Source organism: Hippoglossus hippoglossus, chromosome 11, assembly GCF_009819705.1.
Source record: "Hippoglossus hippoglossus isolate fHipHip1 chromosome 11, fHipHip1.pri, whole genome shotgun sequence".
In the NCBI taxonomy this organism is placed as follows: Eukaryota; Metazoa; Chordata; class Actinopteri; order Pleuronectiformes; family Pleuronectidae; genus Hippoglossus; species Hippoglossus hippoglossus.
This window is the reverse complement of record NC_047161.1, coordinates 12,591,042-12,608,212: the sequence shown is the minus strand read 5'-3', so window position 1 is coordinate 12,608,212 and position 17,171 is coordinate 12,591,042. Positions and strand designations below refer to the sequence as shown.

Below are 17,171 nucleotides of genomic sequence, written 5' to 3'. Positions count from 1 at the left end.
GCGTTTGTGTGGTGGTGGGGGTTAACACAAAGCAGTCGTAATGATCATCATTGCCATTACTGTCGCCATCATCATCGCAAGCATGGCATTTCAAGAGCGCCATTATCATCATTATTATAGCTAATATTACTGATGATGAGGTGTTTGTGGCCTCTTGTTGGCCCTAACTAAGGCATCGTCATGGAAACAGATGACAGAAAAGAGCATAGCTTTATTGAATTACTCTATGAAGCCATTCTGGCCAAATGGGGCTTGAATGTTGCACCGTCTGAGGGAGCGGCAATGTGAGACGTGCCGAGGAGACGCAGATGAGAATCAGGGGTGGAGAGGGAGGGGAAGAAACCCAGATAGAAAGAGCCGTTGAGATAAACAGAAAGAAGAAAGAAAGGAGATATACGATAGAAAACACAGTGAGGACCATGTGATTGTAGAGAGACACAGATCCACTGGTACAGAGAGGCCTGCTGATCAGCACAGAGGAATACTGTGTGACGGCTGGAAAACAATGGCAACAATTCACCAACATAGACATAGTTATATAAGAGGAAATCAGCAGTACTAATTCTATAACACTAATACAGACAGTGAACATCACATCAGAAGCATTGATTATGGGTCTGTCACAGCAGGCCTCTGCTTGTCTTAAATTAGCAGCATCTGCCTTTTTTTCTTTTAAATCAAAACGTCTTTCTGGCCTGACAGATCTCACAGGCTGTCAAATCCAGCTCCTTTACATTGCAAGCACATTCCAACTAGATATATTGAAAGTGCAAATGCGATCTGCTGATATTATGCTACTTAGGAGGAAAACAACCGTCCTTTTATTTGTGAGCATGCAGAAATAGCTTGATGCCCTCGCAGCTATCCCTGCGTGCTGTGGTGCTCCCGCAGATTCTGTCACATGAGTTTCCTGGTGAGACACATCACCGGAAAAGGACAGATTTGTATGTACTTTTTGTGCTTAAACTGCTCTCAAAGCCACAAATGGAGGTTGTCATACATTTAGATCAAAACGTAGTTATACTGCCTTTAAGTAGAAACATACTGAGTTCTCTCTCTCTCTCTCTCTCTCTCTCTCTCTCTAACCTGGATCATGAAAAAGTGGTAGAGCTTGTTTGACATGTGAGAGGTTAAATAATAGCCTCTCTCACTCTGTTACTCTCTGTCTCACTCTATCAAAACGGCACAGTCTCTTTCTCACTCTCCCTCTCTTAAACCAGCCAGTCTGTGTCTCTCTCTCTCTCTCAAACTGAAACAGTCTCTGAACCCGGCAACAAGCACCAGGCACACATTCAACATTTTCCCGGGAGGAATTTTCTAGTTTTAAGTTAAAAGTTATCTGTGGAGGCTTTCTCTCAAAACACATAAGTCTTTATTATGTCCGATTGTTTCGCAGACAATGTGAGCGTTTGTTCCCACTGGAAGATCAGATAGACAGAACAGGTTAAAGTAACACAAACATACAATTAGGACAAAGTGGTAATGTCTTATATTTTTGCAAATAAAAAATGCTGACATTTAGTTTTTAATCTTTTATGTACACACAGCATGACCTCAGTCCTACATTTGTAGTCCACAGTCTTTGAGCACTCACTTCCATACAGCACAGCGTGTGGGAACTATGAGAACAACTGAGAGCAAGAGCAAACACTATTCTTTGCCTTTGAATTGTCTGCGTTTGCTTTGTATGATAAATAACACAAAGAACACAAGATGTGCAAATGTAACACTTACAGCTATATTTTGAGAGACTCGCAAATTCATGCATCCATAAAAATACTTTATGTAAATCATGATGATTTAGATAACAGATAACTCAATCACTGTTTTATTTATTACTTCATCAAGCATAAGATGTCCTGTATTATATGTGATTCTTCTTTCTAATTTCCTCTGAACCTGATTTTTACTGTCGCAAAGGAGGTGATGTTTTCATCCGGTTAGGTACACACAACCAGACAACAGCAGAGGTATGTGCAGTGTATCTACGTGAACAGTGTGATGACAAACATGGACGAGAACAATGTTGGAAATAGCGGCGCGATTCCTGATTATATTCCCTCGAACTTTAAACGGACAAATTCGGATTCAAGACACAAAATAAAGACTAAGCAACAAAAAAAACAAGCAGGAATCTAGTGATATTGATCATAGAAAAGCAAACTGGCAGTGCCACATCTGACAAGGCATTTCTGGTATGAACATATCTAAATTTACATCAGTCAACGAATTGCAATTATTCTTTTTAAACACTGATATGTTATCTGAGGCCCATTGTATTGATTATTATTAGTCCAGACACATGTATCTACACTCAGGAGTTGTTTAGTAACATTATCTGTATATACAGTATAGTCACAGTTACTTTCTGTCTCAAGTGCATTTTGGGTAAATAATAGGGTACGGTTGGGGTAATGTAGGTCTCTGGTACAGTTATTCCGCTTTATGCCTTTCCTCAGTCTTTTAGGACCAATGCCTAAATAACACCCTAACACCAAAACACTGTGAGTCAGTATTTGTACAGTATAGAACAGGGGCTGATTTGTAAGTGGACCAATGATGTGTTGTAAGCATGTCCAGGCTCACAGAGAAGCTATGGCTCATCCAAGCTTATGGATGTATTTGGGTTAGATGTAGCTCTCCCACTCTTCCTTCAGAGGGGGAATGGTTTGAGTGCCAGCATCCAGTTCTTTCAAAGCACTTTCGTCGCTCGATTCATTTCCCCCCCTTTGCTTCTCATCCTCCTTTTGTTCTGTTTCAGTCTTTCCATCACTTTCCCCGTCCTGTTCCTCTGTAGAATTGTCCGGCAGGAGGAGGTTTGTGTCTGTGCAGCCATGCGGGTCGTCTCGACTCTGTTTTGGGCTCAGTCTCTGGTGCTGACAGCGGCCGTGTTCTTGACCCCGTCCTTGGTCCTGGCTGTTGAAGAAGCTGCGGATGATGTGTTTGGGCAGACCCAGCTGAGCCGACAGGGTGTGGACCGCCTCCTCGTCTGGGTTGAGGCCCACGTCCTGGATGAAGCTCTGTAGGATTCCCAGGGCTTCGCAGGAAAGTTTTAGCCCCTCTCCTTGCGCCTCATCTCCACCTTCGACCTCATTATTATCTGCCTCTGAACAAACCCTAGCCCTACCTTGGCTCTCATTCTTCACATTAGGCCACTTCACAGACAGCTTGTCCTTCACCTTGCCCTCTTGGCTGTCTCTTGTGATCTCATCTGTGCCTTCCTCACCCGCACTTCCATCCATTGCCTGCTCCTTGCCTTCCGTATCCCTTGATCTCCCGGAACCACCCCAGTCTCCTCCCAAACTGCCCCTCTCTCCTTGTCCTCCCTCAGCCCAGTCCTTCATGTCCCCTCTCTCGCCATTGCTGCTGCCTCTGCTCTGCAAACGCACTCTCAGGTGCCCCCAGTTGACCCCAACCTCAGACTCGGCTGGCGATGCGGTGCACGGTTGCCGTGGAGACAGGTGAGGTCCCGCCTCAGGCTGAAGGGGGTGATGAGGTTGAAGATGGTGTTGCTGTGGCAGAGGGGAGTTGCGCTGGTACTGATGAGAGAAAAGAGTAATAAAATAAGAGTACAAGCCATACTGGGTCTACTGGAATTTAGATTTTCAACACCAACTAATTTACACTGTGTTAATGTAGATATTCACTGATTTGATAGGTTTTTAAAACAAGGACATTGTTTTTTGTGCATATATAATTATCAAATAATTAAAAAATATGTAATACAATTATGATAATTATAAATATTAAAAAGGATGATTAAAAAACTATTCGAAAATTATTGAAAATGTCCTGATCTATTTAAAAAAAAAGTAGAAATAGTTGCAAAAAAATATGCTGCTTACATTTTAGATGGGAAGCTCATGTCAAAGTAGACAACAAATTGAAAACCCTCCATTCTACCATTTCTTATGATTAATAATGATAGAGGAAGCGACTACTGAAAAAGGAAGTGTCATTTTAATTAGGTAAATGTTAGCATGATACCATCTGCTAACTTTTTTTTGTATTATTTTCACTTCTTAAATTATATTTGTTCAGTTTAGTTTCATATGTGTTTTATTTTCATACACAGAATAATCCCTGTCAAACCATGTCACCTTTTTATTGATGGGGTGACATAAATTTGCAATGTGTAGATATTGGCTGGGGAGCAGAATGAGTAAAGGCACATCATACCTGGTCTAGTTTGGGAAATAAATCAAATGTAGTGTAGACTGTATGATCTGTAACTGCCACAACATGTGAGGTAGACCAGAGTGTAACCATCCAGAACCCATGAACCAGTACACATGTCTTCTTAAAGATGCACTGATATTCCATTCAACATAATATTTTATTTCACATGTTAACTGTGAGTTGGTTCTTTAATCAAGCCATCAATCTATGCTCTAGCTTAGGAGTGAAAGAAAAATGACAAATTAGTCTCATGGATCGTTGCATAAATATGGCAATCATCGTTTTTTCTGGCATATTTGGCATTAAGCTGTTTCTTTTTATAGCATATTCTGTGTAAAGTAAAGTCTGGTCACTTCAAGCCTTCACGATCACGACAGCCATCCTTCAACATGTTGATTCTAAGCTTAGAGTTTTTTATCTGCTAGCTTATTTATTACAAACCTTTTCCAATTCAGCTATTTCAGTAGTAACATAAAATATAACTTATGTGACAATGGGGATTTATTCTCAAGAACATCTCAGAGATTGAGTGCTTATAACAGTGGTCCATGTGTAATGATTATCTTCCTTATGTCGTCTCACCAGTGTATTGTCACTGCCGAGCAGCGCGAGCCTGTCAGCGCAGTGCTGCTGTGCCATTGTGCTGCTGCTCTCCTGCTCGTAGATGAAGTCTCTCTCGGTCTGGGACAGGCTGAGGAATCGGCGGATCATGCACAAGTTCTCCCACAGGGTCCGGTTCTCCGGACTGGGATCCTCCTTCCAGCGCAGCAGCTCACACAGCCAGCCCTAGAGGAGGAACACACACACACACACACACACACACATGAGCTGACCAGGTAACCCACTGGGTTAGACTAAGCACACAGGGATGACATGTTCTGTCCGTCACCCAGAGGTCAAGACGCTTTGTCAGTACACATTTGTATTCCTGTGGTGTTCTTAAAAAGACGGTGACGTCTAGTTTGTTCCTGCGGTGCAGATCTATCTGACCTGACCTGACAACTCCCCGAGCAAGAGGAAAAACTTGAGGAAAAAACCTATTTGTTGATCAGCTATTATGTTAAAACAAAAGGCTGTGAAGTGAATATTTCTATCTCAACAGGTTCATATTATATAACTCAAAAATAACCTTCTATCTTAATCTGTCATTTGATCCCACAGCTGATGATAAAGCTAAGTAAAGCTAACCTCGCCATGCTGCAAAGTGTATTTTTAAGTTTGTATGGTGGCAGCACAGTGGTCCAGTGGTTAGCCTCACAGCAAGAAGGTTCTGGTTTCAAACCTGACAGTGGGTTGGCAGATTTTGCATGCTCTCCCATTAGGTTAATTGGACTGTTTAAATTGTCTGTAGGTGTTTGTTTGCTCCTATACGTCAGCCCTGCTGTGATAAGCTGTTTACCAGGGTGTACTCAAAGGATAAGCCGTAAAGATGATGGATGGATGGATGGATGGATGGATGGATGGATGTTTGTGTGGTATTAAGTACATATGGGCAAAATTACACATACATAATTAAAATGTAATCATCTGGTCTCTTCTTTAGTTTGAACCTCTGGTGGAAGGTAAAAATAGCTTTGGGACACCAAAATTGCCATGGCACCATGGAAATATATATGATGAGTTTTGACTCATGTCACCACAGTACGCTGATTATCTAATTGATTTTGTGAGTAATTCGAATTTAAGCAGATATAAGTAGTGATAACTATCAGCCATTAAACGGTAGAACTGGTAGATATTAAGACTGGTGTCTATTTCTTGTTTTCTGTGGTTAAAGATGCTCTAATGGCAAAGATGCAAGATCATGGAGACATTTTCATATTAGCTGGAATTGTTTCTGCATCACGACAGTGGAAACTTGTGAGCAGCAGATTGAGGAACATGGAGCCAGCGAGTTTCAGATTCATGAACTAGAGCATGATTACGTTGGTGAGGAGGCTGATACCCTCGCATCGAGTAAATTCACACAAACACACCAGCCCAATGCGCACAAACACTCATGCAGATGCACGCACACCTGGCTGAAGCCCAACTCTAGCACACAATGCCATCCAGATGCACAGTGCAGATAGAACAGAGTGATCCAGCATGGTTCTGCCTGCCAAACAACCGGGTAATAGAGAGAGCGAGAGAGAGAGGAACAGAGTAGATAGAGAAAGCACGTTAGAAATTGAGGCCAGTGAAAAGATAGAAAAAGAACCTCAGGGCTTTTGGACCACCTGTCTGTACTGGCATGACCGCTGAATGACCTCTAAACATCATGGTGATGAGACGAGAGCGAGGCTATGCTGTAAAAAAACGAAGGAAGGAAGGAAGGAAGGAAAGACAGAAGGAAAGAAAGAAAGAAAGCTGGAAACTGGAGACATGCACAAGGGGAAGGGAAAACGAGACAGCTAAAATCCCCCCATTCCATGAAGGGAAATTATCCTCAAAACAAAAGGCAATAACAAGCTTATGGAGCCGCCATAAAAATGAGAACAATAAACACTCAAATCATGCTTGTGTGTATGTGCACAAGTGCATTTGTGGGCCTGTGTGCTCTCGTGCGATTGCGTGTACTCACACTCGTACAGTATGTCTGTGTGCACAAATAAGTGGTGTGTACGTGTGTATGGCAGCTATTAAAGCGATAATTTAGGACACAATAGCAGTCTGATGCACTGATAGTGCTCTGCAGAGTACAGCTGCTGCTTGATTATCTGGGCTTCCCTCCACACACAGTAGCCATCCTTGCTTTAACTGGGGAGATGGACTAATCTGGGATGCTAAATTTGAGCAATCAAGCAGTGCAATGATTAGGAGCAATATGTGTGTGTTTAAAACTGGAAACCTTCATGCGGATATACCTGACTCTTGGAGGCGGCCACCTTTGCAAACAGGGCCTGAGACACCTTGGCTCTCTTCATCTCGTGCTGGATCTCCTCGTAGATGTTGGAGCTGACGTTGAGAACGCAGCTTTCCGTCTTCAGCCCTCTGTCTGCTGAAACCGGGGAGAGTCTCGCCTAAAAAGTGACAGACAGGAAGACAGAGAGACAAAGAGAGTGGGTTTAAATGCAAGCTACATTAATCTGAGTAACCAGCATTAGTTGCAATACACTGTCAATAACACATAAGTTTCAAGTCTTGAAGAAAGGGAAGCCAGGGAGGGAACGTATCCTTTATGCAATGCTGAAAATGCCAGGATTTGGCCATAAACAATGGGGATAAACAGAAGAGTGAAACAAATCCAGGAATTTTTTTACATTGCGAGATTCGGTGTGATTCTTAGTTTCTTAGAGAATATTTAATGGATCTTGATGAAACAAATCTGTAATATTTAGGGAACTGATATCTTTGAGTTTGTGAAATTTGGTGGAAATCCAAATAAAGATCTGGATCTATTTTAATGTGGTGATTTATATTCAGTCGAGAGCGATGGTCATTAAGGGATCACTAAATGTAGGATGAGACATTGCTTGGAAATCCAGGATCCTCGGGGATGACCAACATCGGCAACTTTACAACTCCCATGATGATGATTTTTAATTGTTTATAATTTCCTTCACCATTCACCGTCTTTTAAAATAACCTAATCATCTCAGTGTTCTTGCACAATTTCGTCAAATCAATCTTTCACAGCCGAACATGCTGAAAATCACCTATGTTTGCTTTTGCGAAGATATAATGGAGTTTTACAACGAATGAACTTTAGTCAAACTGAGTGTTAATTTTATGCCTCTGTCTCTCCGTGCGTCTGCTGGCTGACCTGCGTAGATCTCGGCGGCGTGTTGTTGCAGCTGGGGATGAATCCGGTCAGGCTCCTCTCTTTCTCCTCCTGGTAGATGCGCTCCCTCTCTGCCTCGGGGAGCAGCAGGAAGCTGTACATGGCTCGCAGGTTGACCAGCAGAGACTGGGAGGCGTGTTTGGGGTCCTCCTCCTTACGCAGGATCTCTGACAGCAGGCCCTGGTAAAAACATGCACAAGCACAAACATCGACACTCATTGATTAGTGCAAGCAAAGAAATGTACGTGGATAAATAATACCATACGCAAAATTCATACAGGCTGTATATTGGCATGATCAAAATAACATTTAGAAACACATTATAATTCAAATAGTGACTGATTTTGTGACTTGACAACGTTATTATCTCACAGACAATTGATATCAGGGAACCACTTGTATTTAAGTTATTTTTCCTTTATCTTTATGTTAAGATCATAGATGTAAAGTTTCTTACACACCAGAAAGAATTTGGAAAACACTCATATCCAGCTTGATCTCCTACACTGAAGTGTTTCACAGCTACAGAAGATACAGAGCCAGGTCCCAGTCGGTGCTAAGCACACTACTTGTCTCTAGTGTTAGCGTCACTCTGCGTGTATCTGTCTATGCAGGAAAGCCTTCAAACGTCCCATGCAGATTGCAGGGCTTCCTTCCTGAAAAGAAATCAGATTTCATGCTGGCAATGAAATGACATAAGAGGGAACCAGCCTTCTTATTCAAATCCTGGATCATCGTTGAATCCACCCAACCAACTCTGCCTTCCAAATAGAAGGAGGCTTTACATGAATCGCCAAATGACGAATGGTTCCCTCGCTTTTAGATGGCATCTTGGCCCCATGCCCAACTTGTACGCCTGGCACCTCGGATTCGGCAACGGGGAGACATGGGGGTGGATAATAACTGATGACAGTAATAATAATAATAACAATGGGCTTAGCCCGTCCTTTGAGCTCCATTTCTGTTGGTGTGTTTGTGAATGTACTATAATGGACACAGATAACGTTGCATTTTAGTGTTAGAGGCGATGGTAGAGGGAGATAATGGATGCGAAATGAGGGGAATGAGAGGCAGAAGAAGGGAAAGATTAGAAAAGAGAGATAGATTGGCAGTACGAGGTAGATTTTAAATGAATAAAAAAGGCTGCCAGAGTGAAAGGTGGCACGATGGAGGGATAGTGAGCTAGAGGAAGAGGTAGAGAGGGAGACAGAATTTCTCCAAGGGGTTGTGATTAGTTGGCCCAGCAGCTGCTTCATCGCTGGCACCAGCTTTTGTGCTGCAGAGAGCTGGCACAGACACACACATTCATACATACACACATGTGCGTTGGGGTGGGGGTGCACTGCGGCAAAGGCCATGCCAACATGCCAACCACCAAACACACATATTCACATAGAACACACTTACGTACCACCGCAACACAAGAGAACCCTTCCAGCAGATAATCACCAGAAAACAGGCTTTTAGTGTTGCTGCAAAGCTTTTAGCATTTTCATTCAGATCATAATCTTGGGCTGCCCCTCTTTTCCATACCTGGGTCCTGTTAAAAGCCACCCGGGCAAAGATGGCTTGGGAGATGCCTGCTCTCTTCAGCTCCTCCCTCACACAGTGGTAGATTTCCAGCGGCACGTCGCACTGGCCCCCTGAAGAGCCAGCCGGTGCCTGGTTCGGAGGCCCGGCAGCAGGGCCTCCCCCTGGGCCGCACTGCCCCTGCTGTGGAGCTTGGGACTCTGAGGCGAAGACGTTGGCTCTCACCACAGGGGGGTGGTTGAGATACTGTTGCGGGGACGGCGAGAGGCCCTGGCTCGCCAGCATGCGGCTAACAGCATACTGCTGGTTGAGAAACTGGGCCATCACCAGCTGCTGGTTAACCATTTGGGGGCTGAGAGGTTGGGTCACCAGCGCAGGAGGGCGTAGGCCGAGGGGTGGGTGAGCACACATGCCGGCTACTCCTCCTCGAGGGAAAAGAAGGGTTGAGCTCTGCTCGGTACCTGTGATTGGCTGCTGGGTGAGGGTAATATGTGCAGACTGCTCAGAGAAGCTGTCAATCTCTGGTGAAGAAAAAAGGAAAGCAAAGATGTAATTATCAACACATGTAATATTAACAGTGCACCCGAAATCCATACTACTTACCAATTCATGTTCACGTTGAAAATGTAGCACATTAAATATTCAAACCAGGATGAATTGCTTACTAAATATGATTGATTTTACGTGTGCTGTGAGTCAAGTTGTGGGTGGCAAGACAACATTAAAAGAATCTGGGAAAATAAAAGAAAAACTGTTTTATATCTTAAGGGAGAAATTTAGCTTTCGGCAAGAACACATTTTTTATATTATTACCTGTCGATATGAAAAGGAAGAGGGATATTTTTTGCCAGCTAAAACATACAATTAGCATGTAGTTTATGTGGACTACAGACATGCTGTAAAACTAATCATGGGCGCTTGTCTTTTGCAGGCTCGATTGAAATCCCTCACCTTTGAAGCATTTGGTCTTCTTGAAGTGCTTGTACCATCGACCAAACTCGTGACACTTGGCAGCTGAGACATTTGCATAGTAAGTGCTATTTACAATAGATGATATCATACTCTGAAACAGAGGGAGGAAAGACAGTGGAAATTCATTACACTTTCTGAGCTCCTGCCTGGGTGTCTCAGCTGTTCACACATCTGATATTAATGATCTCCGATCTGTGTTATTAAAAAGACCCCCAGGTAAATAGGATAATAAAGACAGATGAGTGTGTGTGTGTGTGTGTGTGTGTGTGTGTGTGTGTGTGTGTGTGTGTGTGTGTGTGTGTGTGTGTGTGTGTGTGTGTGTGTGTGTGTGTGTGCGCGCGCGCGCTTAATCAAACAAAACACAAGAGGTCATCAGAGACTATGCCTCAGTGTGTCTCATTCACATACATACTCTATATACACAGGAAAACACACACAAACACACACACACACATGAAAACACACACACAGTTTTTCCCCAAAGACCATCCTGTGCAATCTTTACATCTGATTACACCTTTCATCTTCTCATATTTATTTTAATCTGCTTCTAGCAAACAAGAGAGGGGGTAAATGGAGAGATGGGGGAGAGACAGAGAGAGATAGAGAGACTGAGAAAGAGAGAGAGGGAGAGATGGGGGAGGGCAGATTGATTGGTATCTGATCTTAACACTGTAAAGGAAAGGAAAGAATCCGAAGAAGAGGGAGAGAGAGATAGAGCAATTTCTCTTTATCAAACTGTAGATGTCCTGAGCACCCTCAGGCAAAATAACAGATAGATCAAGTTGATACTTATGATTATTCATAAAGAGGCCTTTCCCAAATACTGCAAGATTTATGTAAAATTATTTCTGCAGTTGTGTCTGTATTTGCTTAATTAAACGCACAGGAGCTGAAGGAGATCTTACAGCCAGATTTTGATGTTATTGCTGAATGTAACGGGTACAGCAGGAAAAAAAAATCTGGATACAAAAAAAGAGTGAGGGTGATGGGCAGAGAGTGAGACGACGGCTGAGGCTGGCAGACGGATGGGGGGGCGACAGGCAGACAGGTCGGCCGTCGGCGGAATCAAGATAGGCAGCAGCCGAGGCAGCGTGGCTTTTTAAGAGATAACCATCTCATGTTATCTGCCTCCCGCTCCTGCGCTCTGCCCCCGCGCCTTATCTACCTCCGCATCTGGACTTCCTGTCTAACTATTGGACCACACGCTCACTCTGTGTCATGCATCAAAGAAGGCACAAACACACACAAGCACACACACACGCACACTTGTGCAGGACATGGAAGGGCAAATACATTTCACACGCCATTGAACGTCAGTGCTATTTCTCCTATTCTCTTTTCTTGTGTCCTGCGTGTGTGTATCGTACCTGGGACAGCGGACACTCCTTAGCCAGGGAGCTCTGGTTCATGTCCTTGAGGAGCTCCTTCAGAGCGTTTCTCACTGTGGAGTGACTCCACTGCTCGGCTGGCAGGTCTTCCAGTTTGGGGCAGCTAGACAAAGAGCAAAGTAGGAAGGCTTGAAATGCATCATTCCAGTAATTACCTCTGCTAAGGAGGTTGTTTTTGTCTGTTTGATTGTTATTCAGCAGGATTATACAAAAACTACTGAGCCAATATCCATGACATTTTGTGGAGGGGTGGGGGTGAGTTCTCAGACAACAATATTTAAGTATTTAAGTTTGTGCAATTTGTTGCAGATCCAAATAAAAATCCAGATATAGTGAATTTAAACGTGGTTTTATAAGAGGACTGTTTGGCAATGAGCTGTAATGTAAGAAACTTCCAGAGCCACAGATGCCGTCTCTTCTTTTTTGAACAAGTTGCCCATTGCAGAGCCCCCTCCTCTCCCTCCTCCACCACCAATAATCACACTCAGACTTTCATTCGCACCCACAGTTGCACTCTCTCATGTGTTAAAGAAACACACACACACACACTTTAATAAGGGTGTGAAAGTCTAGGCTGTGGAAGGAAGACTTTAAGGAAACTCATGTGAATGCAGGGAAATCGAACACAGCCCCACGCTCTGCTTTCTCTTAAGCAAAACAAGGTTTTTTAACCTGTCACAGTAGGAAAGGTGCTTGAGTGAATTGTAAAATTAATGAAAGCTGATTTCCATTCCTGGTCCTGGTATTATGCGTGATGGTTCACTGTCATACTGTCATACTTTCACCCACCGGCACTAAAGAATGTTCCATATACTTTCCCAGCTCCTTTGCAAGGCCCTAGCACAGCTATAGGTTAAAAAAAACCCAGAAGAGATCCTGATCAAATGTAAAAAGTACAAAACAACTTTGAATGTCTCCCATAATTAAAATGCTCACTCATTCCAACGAGCAAATAAAACCACTCATTAAAGTTAACATAATGATATTTAAAATGGTAAAAGTAATGAAGAAGATGGGGAAGAGGAGGATGAATAGTTTCGTCATTCTGTTGGAGACTTGTCTAGGAAAAGCTATTTTGTATGGGGCCGATTCGGTCCATGCCCTTTTGTTATTTTACTCATATTAGGGATGGTGGGTTGCTGAGGTGTTTTCCAGAAGCTTTGAGAGGCTGGGAAAATACTGTAGTGGAAAATAACTAAGTGTGGATGAAACCTATTTTGTAGTTGAAAAGTAACTTTTTGCAGACCTGTCTAAGACTTTTATGACCTGAGCTGTTTGTGACCTGAAACCTATATGACCTGTCTAATACCTTTATGACCTTTTTATTACTTATTGACTGTCCAAGAACCTAATATCCGTCTGCTTTATCGTCAAAGGAAACGTATGCAAATCAGTTTCCTGTGTCTTAATTCCTGTCTCAAACTGCGCCTACAGAACCAGTCTGAACTGGCTCAGACAAACAGCCTTAGTTCTCCTATATAAGATCCTTGCATTTGACTGTTCTCCATCATCACTCTGAGATCCCTGTGACTCTCTGTGTTGATCCTTTCTGCAGAAAGCCCCTATTAAAATACACTAAGACAAAATTTGGTGTTCCAGCCTCTTGTATTTTCAGATTTCCATCACAATACCAAACAAATCAATAAGAGAGTCCCTCACAGACCAAACACAGGGAGCCACACTCAGTCTCACAACCACAGCTAGACTCCACACAGACAGAAGAAGAAGAGCCTTAGATGCATACGGCCGGGTGTCACGTCTGCTCTCTACCTGTGCAGCTGTATTTTCAGGGTGATGACATGGTGAACATCCTGCAGCATGTCCGCCACTGTGGCGTCCGGAGCATCTGTTACACAGGACAGAGGCACCGGGTTCCACCTGCCAACCTGGATCAGACCTGAACACACACACACAAGTTTAAACTGTGAGAACTTAAAGACAATCTCTCGTGTTTCCCTGCCTCTCTTTGCACGTGTGTGTGTGTGTGTGTGTGTGTGTGTGTGTGTGTGTGTGTGTGTGTGTGTGTGTGTGTGTGTGTGTGTGTGTGTGTGTGTGTGTGTGTGTGTGTGTGTGTGTGTGTACCTTTAGCCTGCGCGGCAGAGCTGTGAGAGTAGCCCAGTGTCAGCAAGGCCATCTCTATCAGCTGGTTAAACAGCAGATCTCTCTTGACCAACACAAACTCGGAGTGTTCTTCTCTCCTCTCTCCGTCCATTTGGCTCTCTCTGTGCTCCACCACGCAGAACACCGGCAGCACGCTCCCTGAGGTGAGGGAGACAACTGATTTCAGACAGCAGGACATTTGAGAATGAAAAATCCCAACATTCATTATCAAGGTGGTAAGTGATGGTGTGACATCCTCAAAGTGAACCAAAGACAGTTATTGGACATAGCAGGTGAAGTGCAGGAGTCTCTGTTCACTGTTCAAAAAAGCCAATCTGTAAAAAAGTATTTAAGACCCCTTTCCCCATGTCAGCCCATGTACCTCTGCTGTGCCAGTTTTTGCCCTGTGGCCTCCCTGCGGTGGAATTCGGGGCCAGACAGGGGTTTTTGGCCACAGGACTCCCCTGCCGGCTCCTCTCCTGGGCCGAGGGTCCCGCTCCGTTTTGTTCCAGCCGAGCCAGCTTGGCGGGTGGGGGCCTGGGGTCTACAACGGGATCACTGCCCTCAGATTTCTTGGCTCCATTACACAGGGTGTCCATCTGTGGTATCACACTAAAACAGAGACACAGACACATAAAAATCCAAAGACTGTGCCAAGTTGCTTCATAGAATAACAATCTATATTATCTTGGTCGTAAATCTGCAGACTGGTCAGTGGTTTTATGGTGCACCCTTTGGTGTTTTTGAACTATTATGCTCCAATATTTTTTTATGGGACTTTTGCAAAGACGAGAACATTAAAATGTTTTCATCGTGCAAGACAGAATATGTTACATACATCCGTCATTTCCAGCCTGGAGCCTAATTAAGTAATATCATACAAAGTACACAAAGAATTACAAAAGTGTCGAAGAGACCTGTCTGTGTCAAACAAGGGGATGAGATTTTTGACGCGCACGTACACAAACACACACTCGGATCAGAAGAATATCCGGATCAGTGTGAGGTGGTGACCTTCACACAGATGCAGCGATCAGGACGACCCTCTAAATCCAGTTAAACTCCAGTGAATGGCACATAGCGCAGTTTCTCCTCCTCATAATAAACCCGCTGTCATCTCCAGACGCGCAGCTGAAAGTGACAGGGATTCAGTTCATCCTCGGCGGCGCTGATCGTCCCACGTCCGGCTCTGCTGAAGTTTGATGGAGGCGAACCCACGAACCTGTTTCAGCCACAGACCCGGCGGCGCGCGTCCCCCGACCTGCCATCACGCATCAGCAGCCCATTCCCGCAGACATCCGCCGGATCCATATGGCACACACGCGCTCAATCCCATTGATCCCCAGCTTCTCTCGACCATTTACGCTCCCGTGCGTCCTCCTCACCGCGCCGATCGTCTGTTCACTGTCCAAGTAGTTTTGCGTCTAGTCCTCCTTGTTGCACCGTTCACCCACCACGCTTTATAGCATCTTCCGGCGTTAACGATGCATTTACTGGCCTCAGCGCAAGTTCAGATCGAGCACCGGGGCATGCTGCAGCTGCTGCCGTGGATCAAGCCCCGGCACGGGGAGAACAATGCACGGCTCTGAGCTCCAGGATCACATTATTCTCTGCGTGTCATGTACGCGGCTGCAGCTCTGACGCCGGGGCAGCGGCTGTTGTTGGTTACACTTCAAAGCCCTGTGCGCACGCGGAGAAAGAGAGAGAGAGCGAGAGCGAGAGAGAGAGAGAGAGAGAGGGAGAGAGAGAGAGAGCTAGACCCCCCATCACACACACACACATACACACACACTCATAAATAGGCTACACGGACCCAGCTGCATTAGCATATGGTGTAATAATGAATTCACTAGCGCGCTCCGTAAATGTATTAAATGTGACAATTGCGCATAAATCTATTTATTATTTTCTGCCGCATGCTGTGCACGCACTTATTATTGTCTTTAGGGTATCGCGGAGCTCTCCATGGTAACAAAGTGGAGCAGGACAGAAAGGTGGAAGCGGCTGACTGATATTAACTTTTGATCGGTGATGTGTTATTGTCACAGGAGCGTGGCTCATGTTTAATGCGTAGATAATCACATTTTTACCCCATTCAGCCAATAATGTGTTCTGTATCTCATTACAACACAATATATAGTAGCTGAGAGTAAATTATTCATATCAATACTATTGCATACTTCTATAATAATACTTTAAAAGACTAGAGTATAACTGTGCGGAATAGTATAGTGTTATATATCTCATTACAACATTGTATCCTAGACAAGAGTAAATTATTAATATCAATACTATAGCAGACTTCTATAATAACACTACAAAAGACTAGACTATAACTGTGCGTAATAGTATAGTGCAGTATAGTATAGTAGTAGCATGGTGTTCCACTATAATGCCTATTATATAGACATAGTATAGAAGGCTAGTATATAGTATAGTATAGTGTTCTTACCATGCTGTTCTTGTATAATGATATTATATAGACATAGTAGCCTACAGCAGGCTAGTATATAGCATAGTGTAGTATACTATGCAGTTCTACTGTAATGGCTATATAATTATAAACATAGTATAGTATAGTGTTATTCTTAAATTACTTTAGTATTTTTACATAGTGTAGTATACCACACTGTTTTACCGTAATGCCTATAATACCCTAAACATACCACACTATAGTATACGTAGCAGTGTATAGTGTAGTAGAGTATAGTACAGTGTTATACGTTAAATACTTTAATACTTTTACATAGTATAGTATAGTATACCACCTGGTCTACTGTAATGCCTATAATAATATAAACATACTACACTATAGTATAACATGGAGTATAGTATAGTGTAGCATAGTATGGTGTAGTATAGTGCTGCACTAATGTAATGCTTACACTCGACACTACTATACTGAACTATGTAAAAGTACAAATGTACTAAAGAAATTATTGTGGAACAGTATACCATACTATGTTTATTTTTCTATAGGCATTACAGTATAACTGTGTGGTATTCTATACTATACTACGATACCCAGTAAATACCATTATAAAATACCCCTGAGTTTGACAACCAAAATCACACAAAGTCATGAAAGGAAATCAAATCCATCACCGTACCTCAAAGTTTTGCTACAGCTCAATCAGTTCAGACCGACAACAGCTCGTCCTCTTCGCCGAGATCTCAAGTTACAGCCAACTATCAGCAGACCGCCCCCCCCCAGTCCACCGCAGACAAGACGCACT

The 17,171-nt window shown here is 43.5% G+C and overlaps 1 protein-coding gene across 5 annotated transcripts; it reads right to left on the bottom strand.

The window, feature by feature from the left end:
* Positions 1 to 1,820: 1,820 nt before the first annotated feature.
* On the bottom strand, positions 1,821 to 17,069 carry satb1a (SATB homeobox 1a). 5 transcript variants are annotated; one of them, XM_034599339.1, is made up of 12 exons: positions 14,898 to 15,598; positions 14,318 to 14,547; positions 13,918 to 14,094; positions 13,606 to 13,732; positions 11,815 to 11,938; positions 10,424 to 10,535; positions 9,476 to 9,993; positions 7,925 to 8,122; positions 7,026 to 7,181; positions 4,762 to 4,965; positions 2,739 to 3,539; positions 1,821 to 2,705 (listed from the first exon to the last, which is right to left on the bottom strand). In XM_034599339.1, exons 2-12 carry the CDS (start codon positions 14,532 to 14,534, stop codon positions 2,628 to 2,630), a joined length of 2,712 nt encoding a protein of 903 aa, XP_034455230.1. In that variant the 5' UTR covers positions 14,535 to 14,547; positions 14,898 to 15,598; the 3' UTR covers positions 1,821 to 2,627. The 5 variants fall into 5 exon arrangements, with proteins under 5 accessions (XP_034455230.1, XP_034455229.1, XP_034455227.1 ...); XM_034599338.1 differs by lacking the exon at positions 14,898 to 15,598 and adding an exon at positions 17,046 to 17,069 and having other exon boundaries at positions 1,821 to 3,539; XM_034599336.1 differs by having other exon boundaries at positions 1,821 to 3,539; positions 14,853 to 15,598.
* Between the last annotated feature and the right edge of the window lie 102 nt (positions 17,070 to 17,171).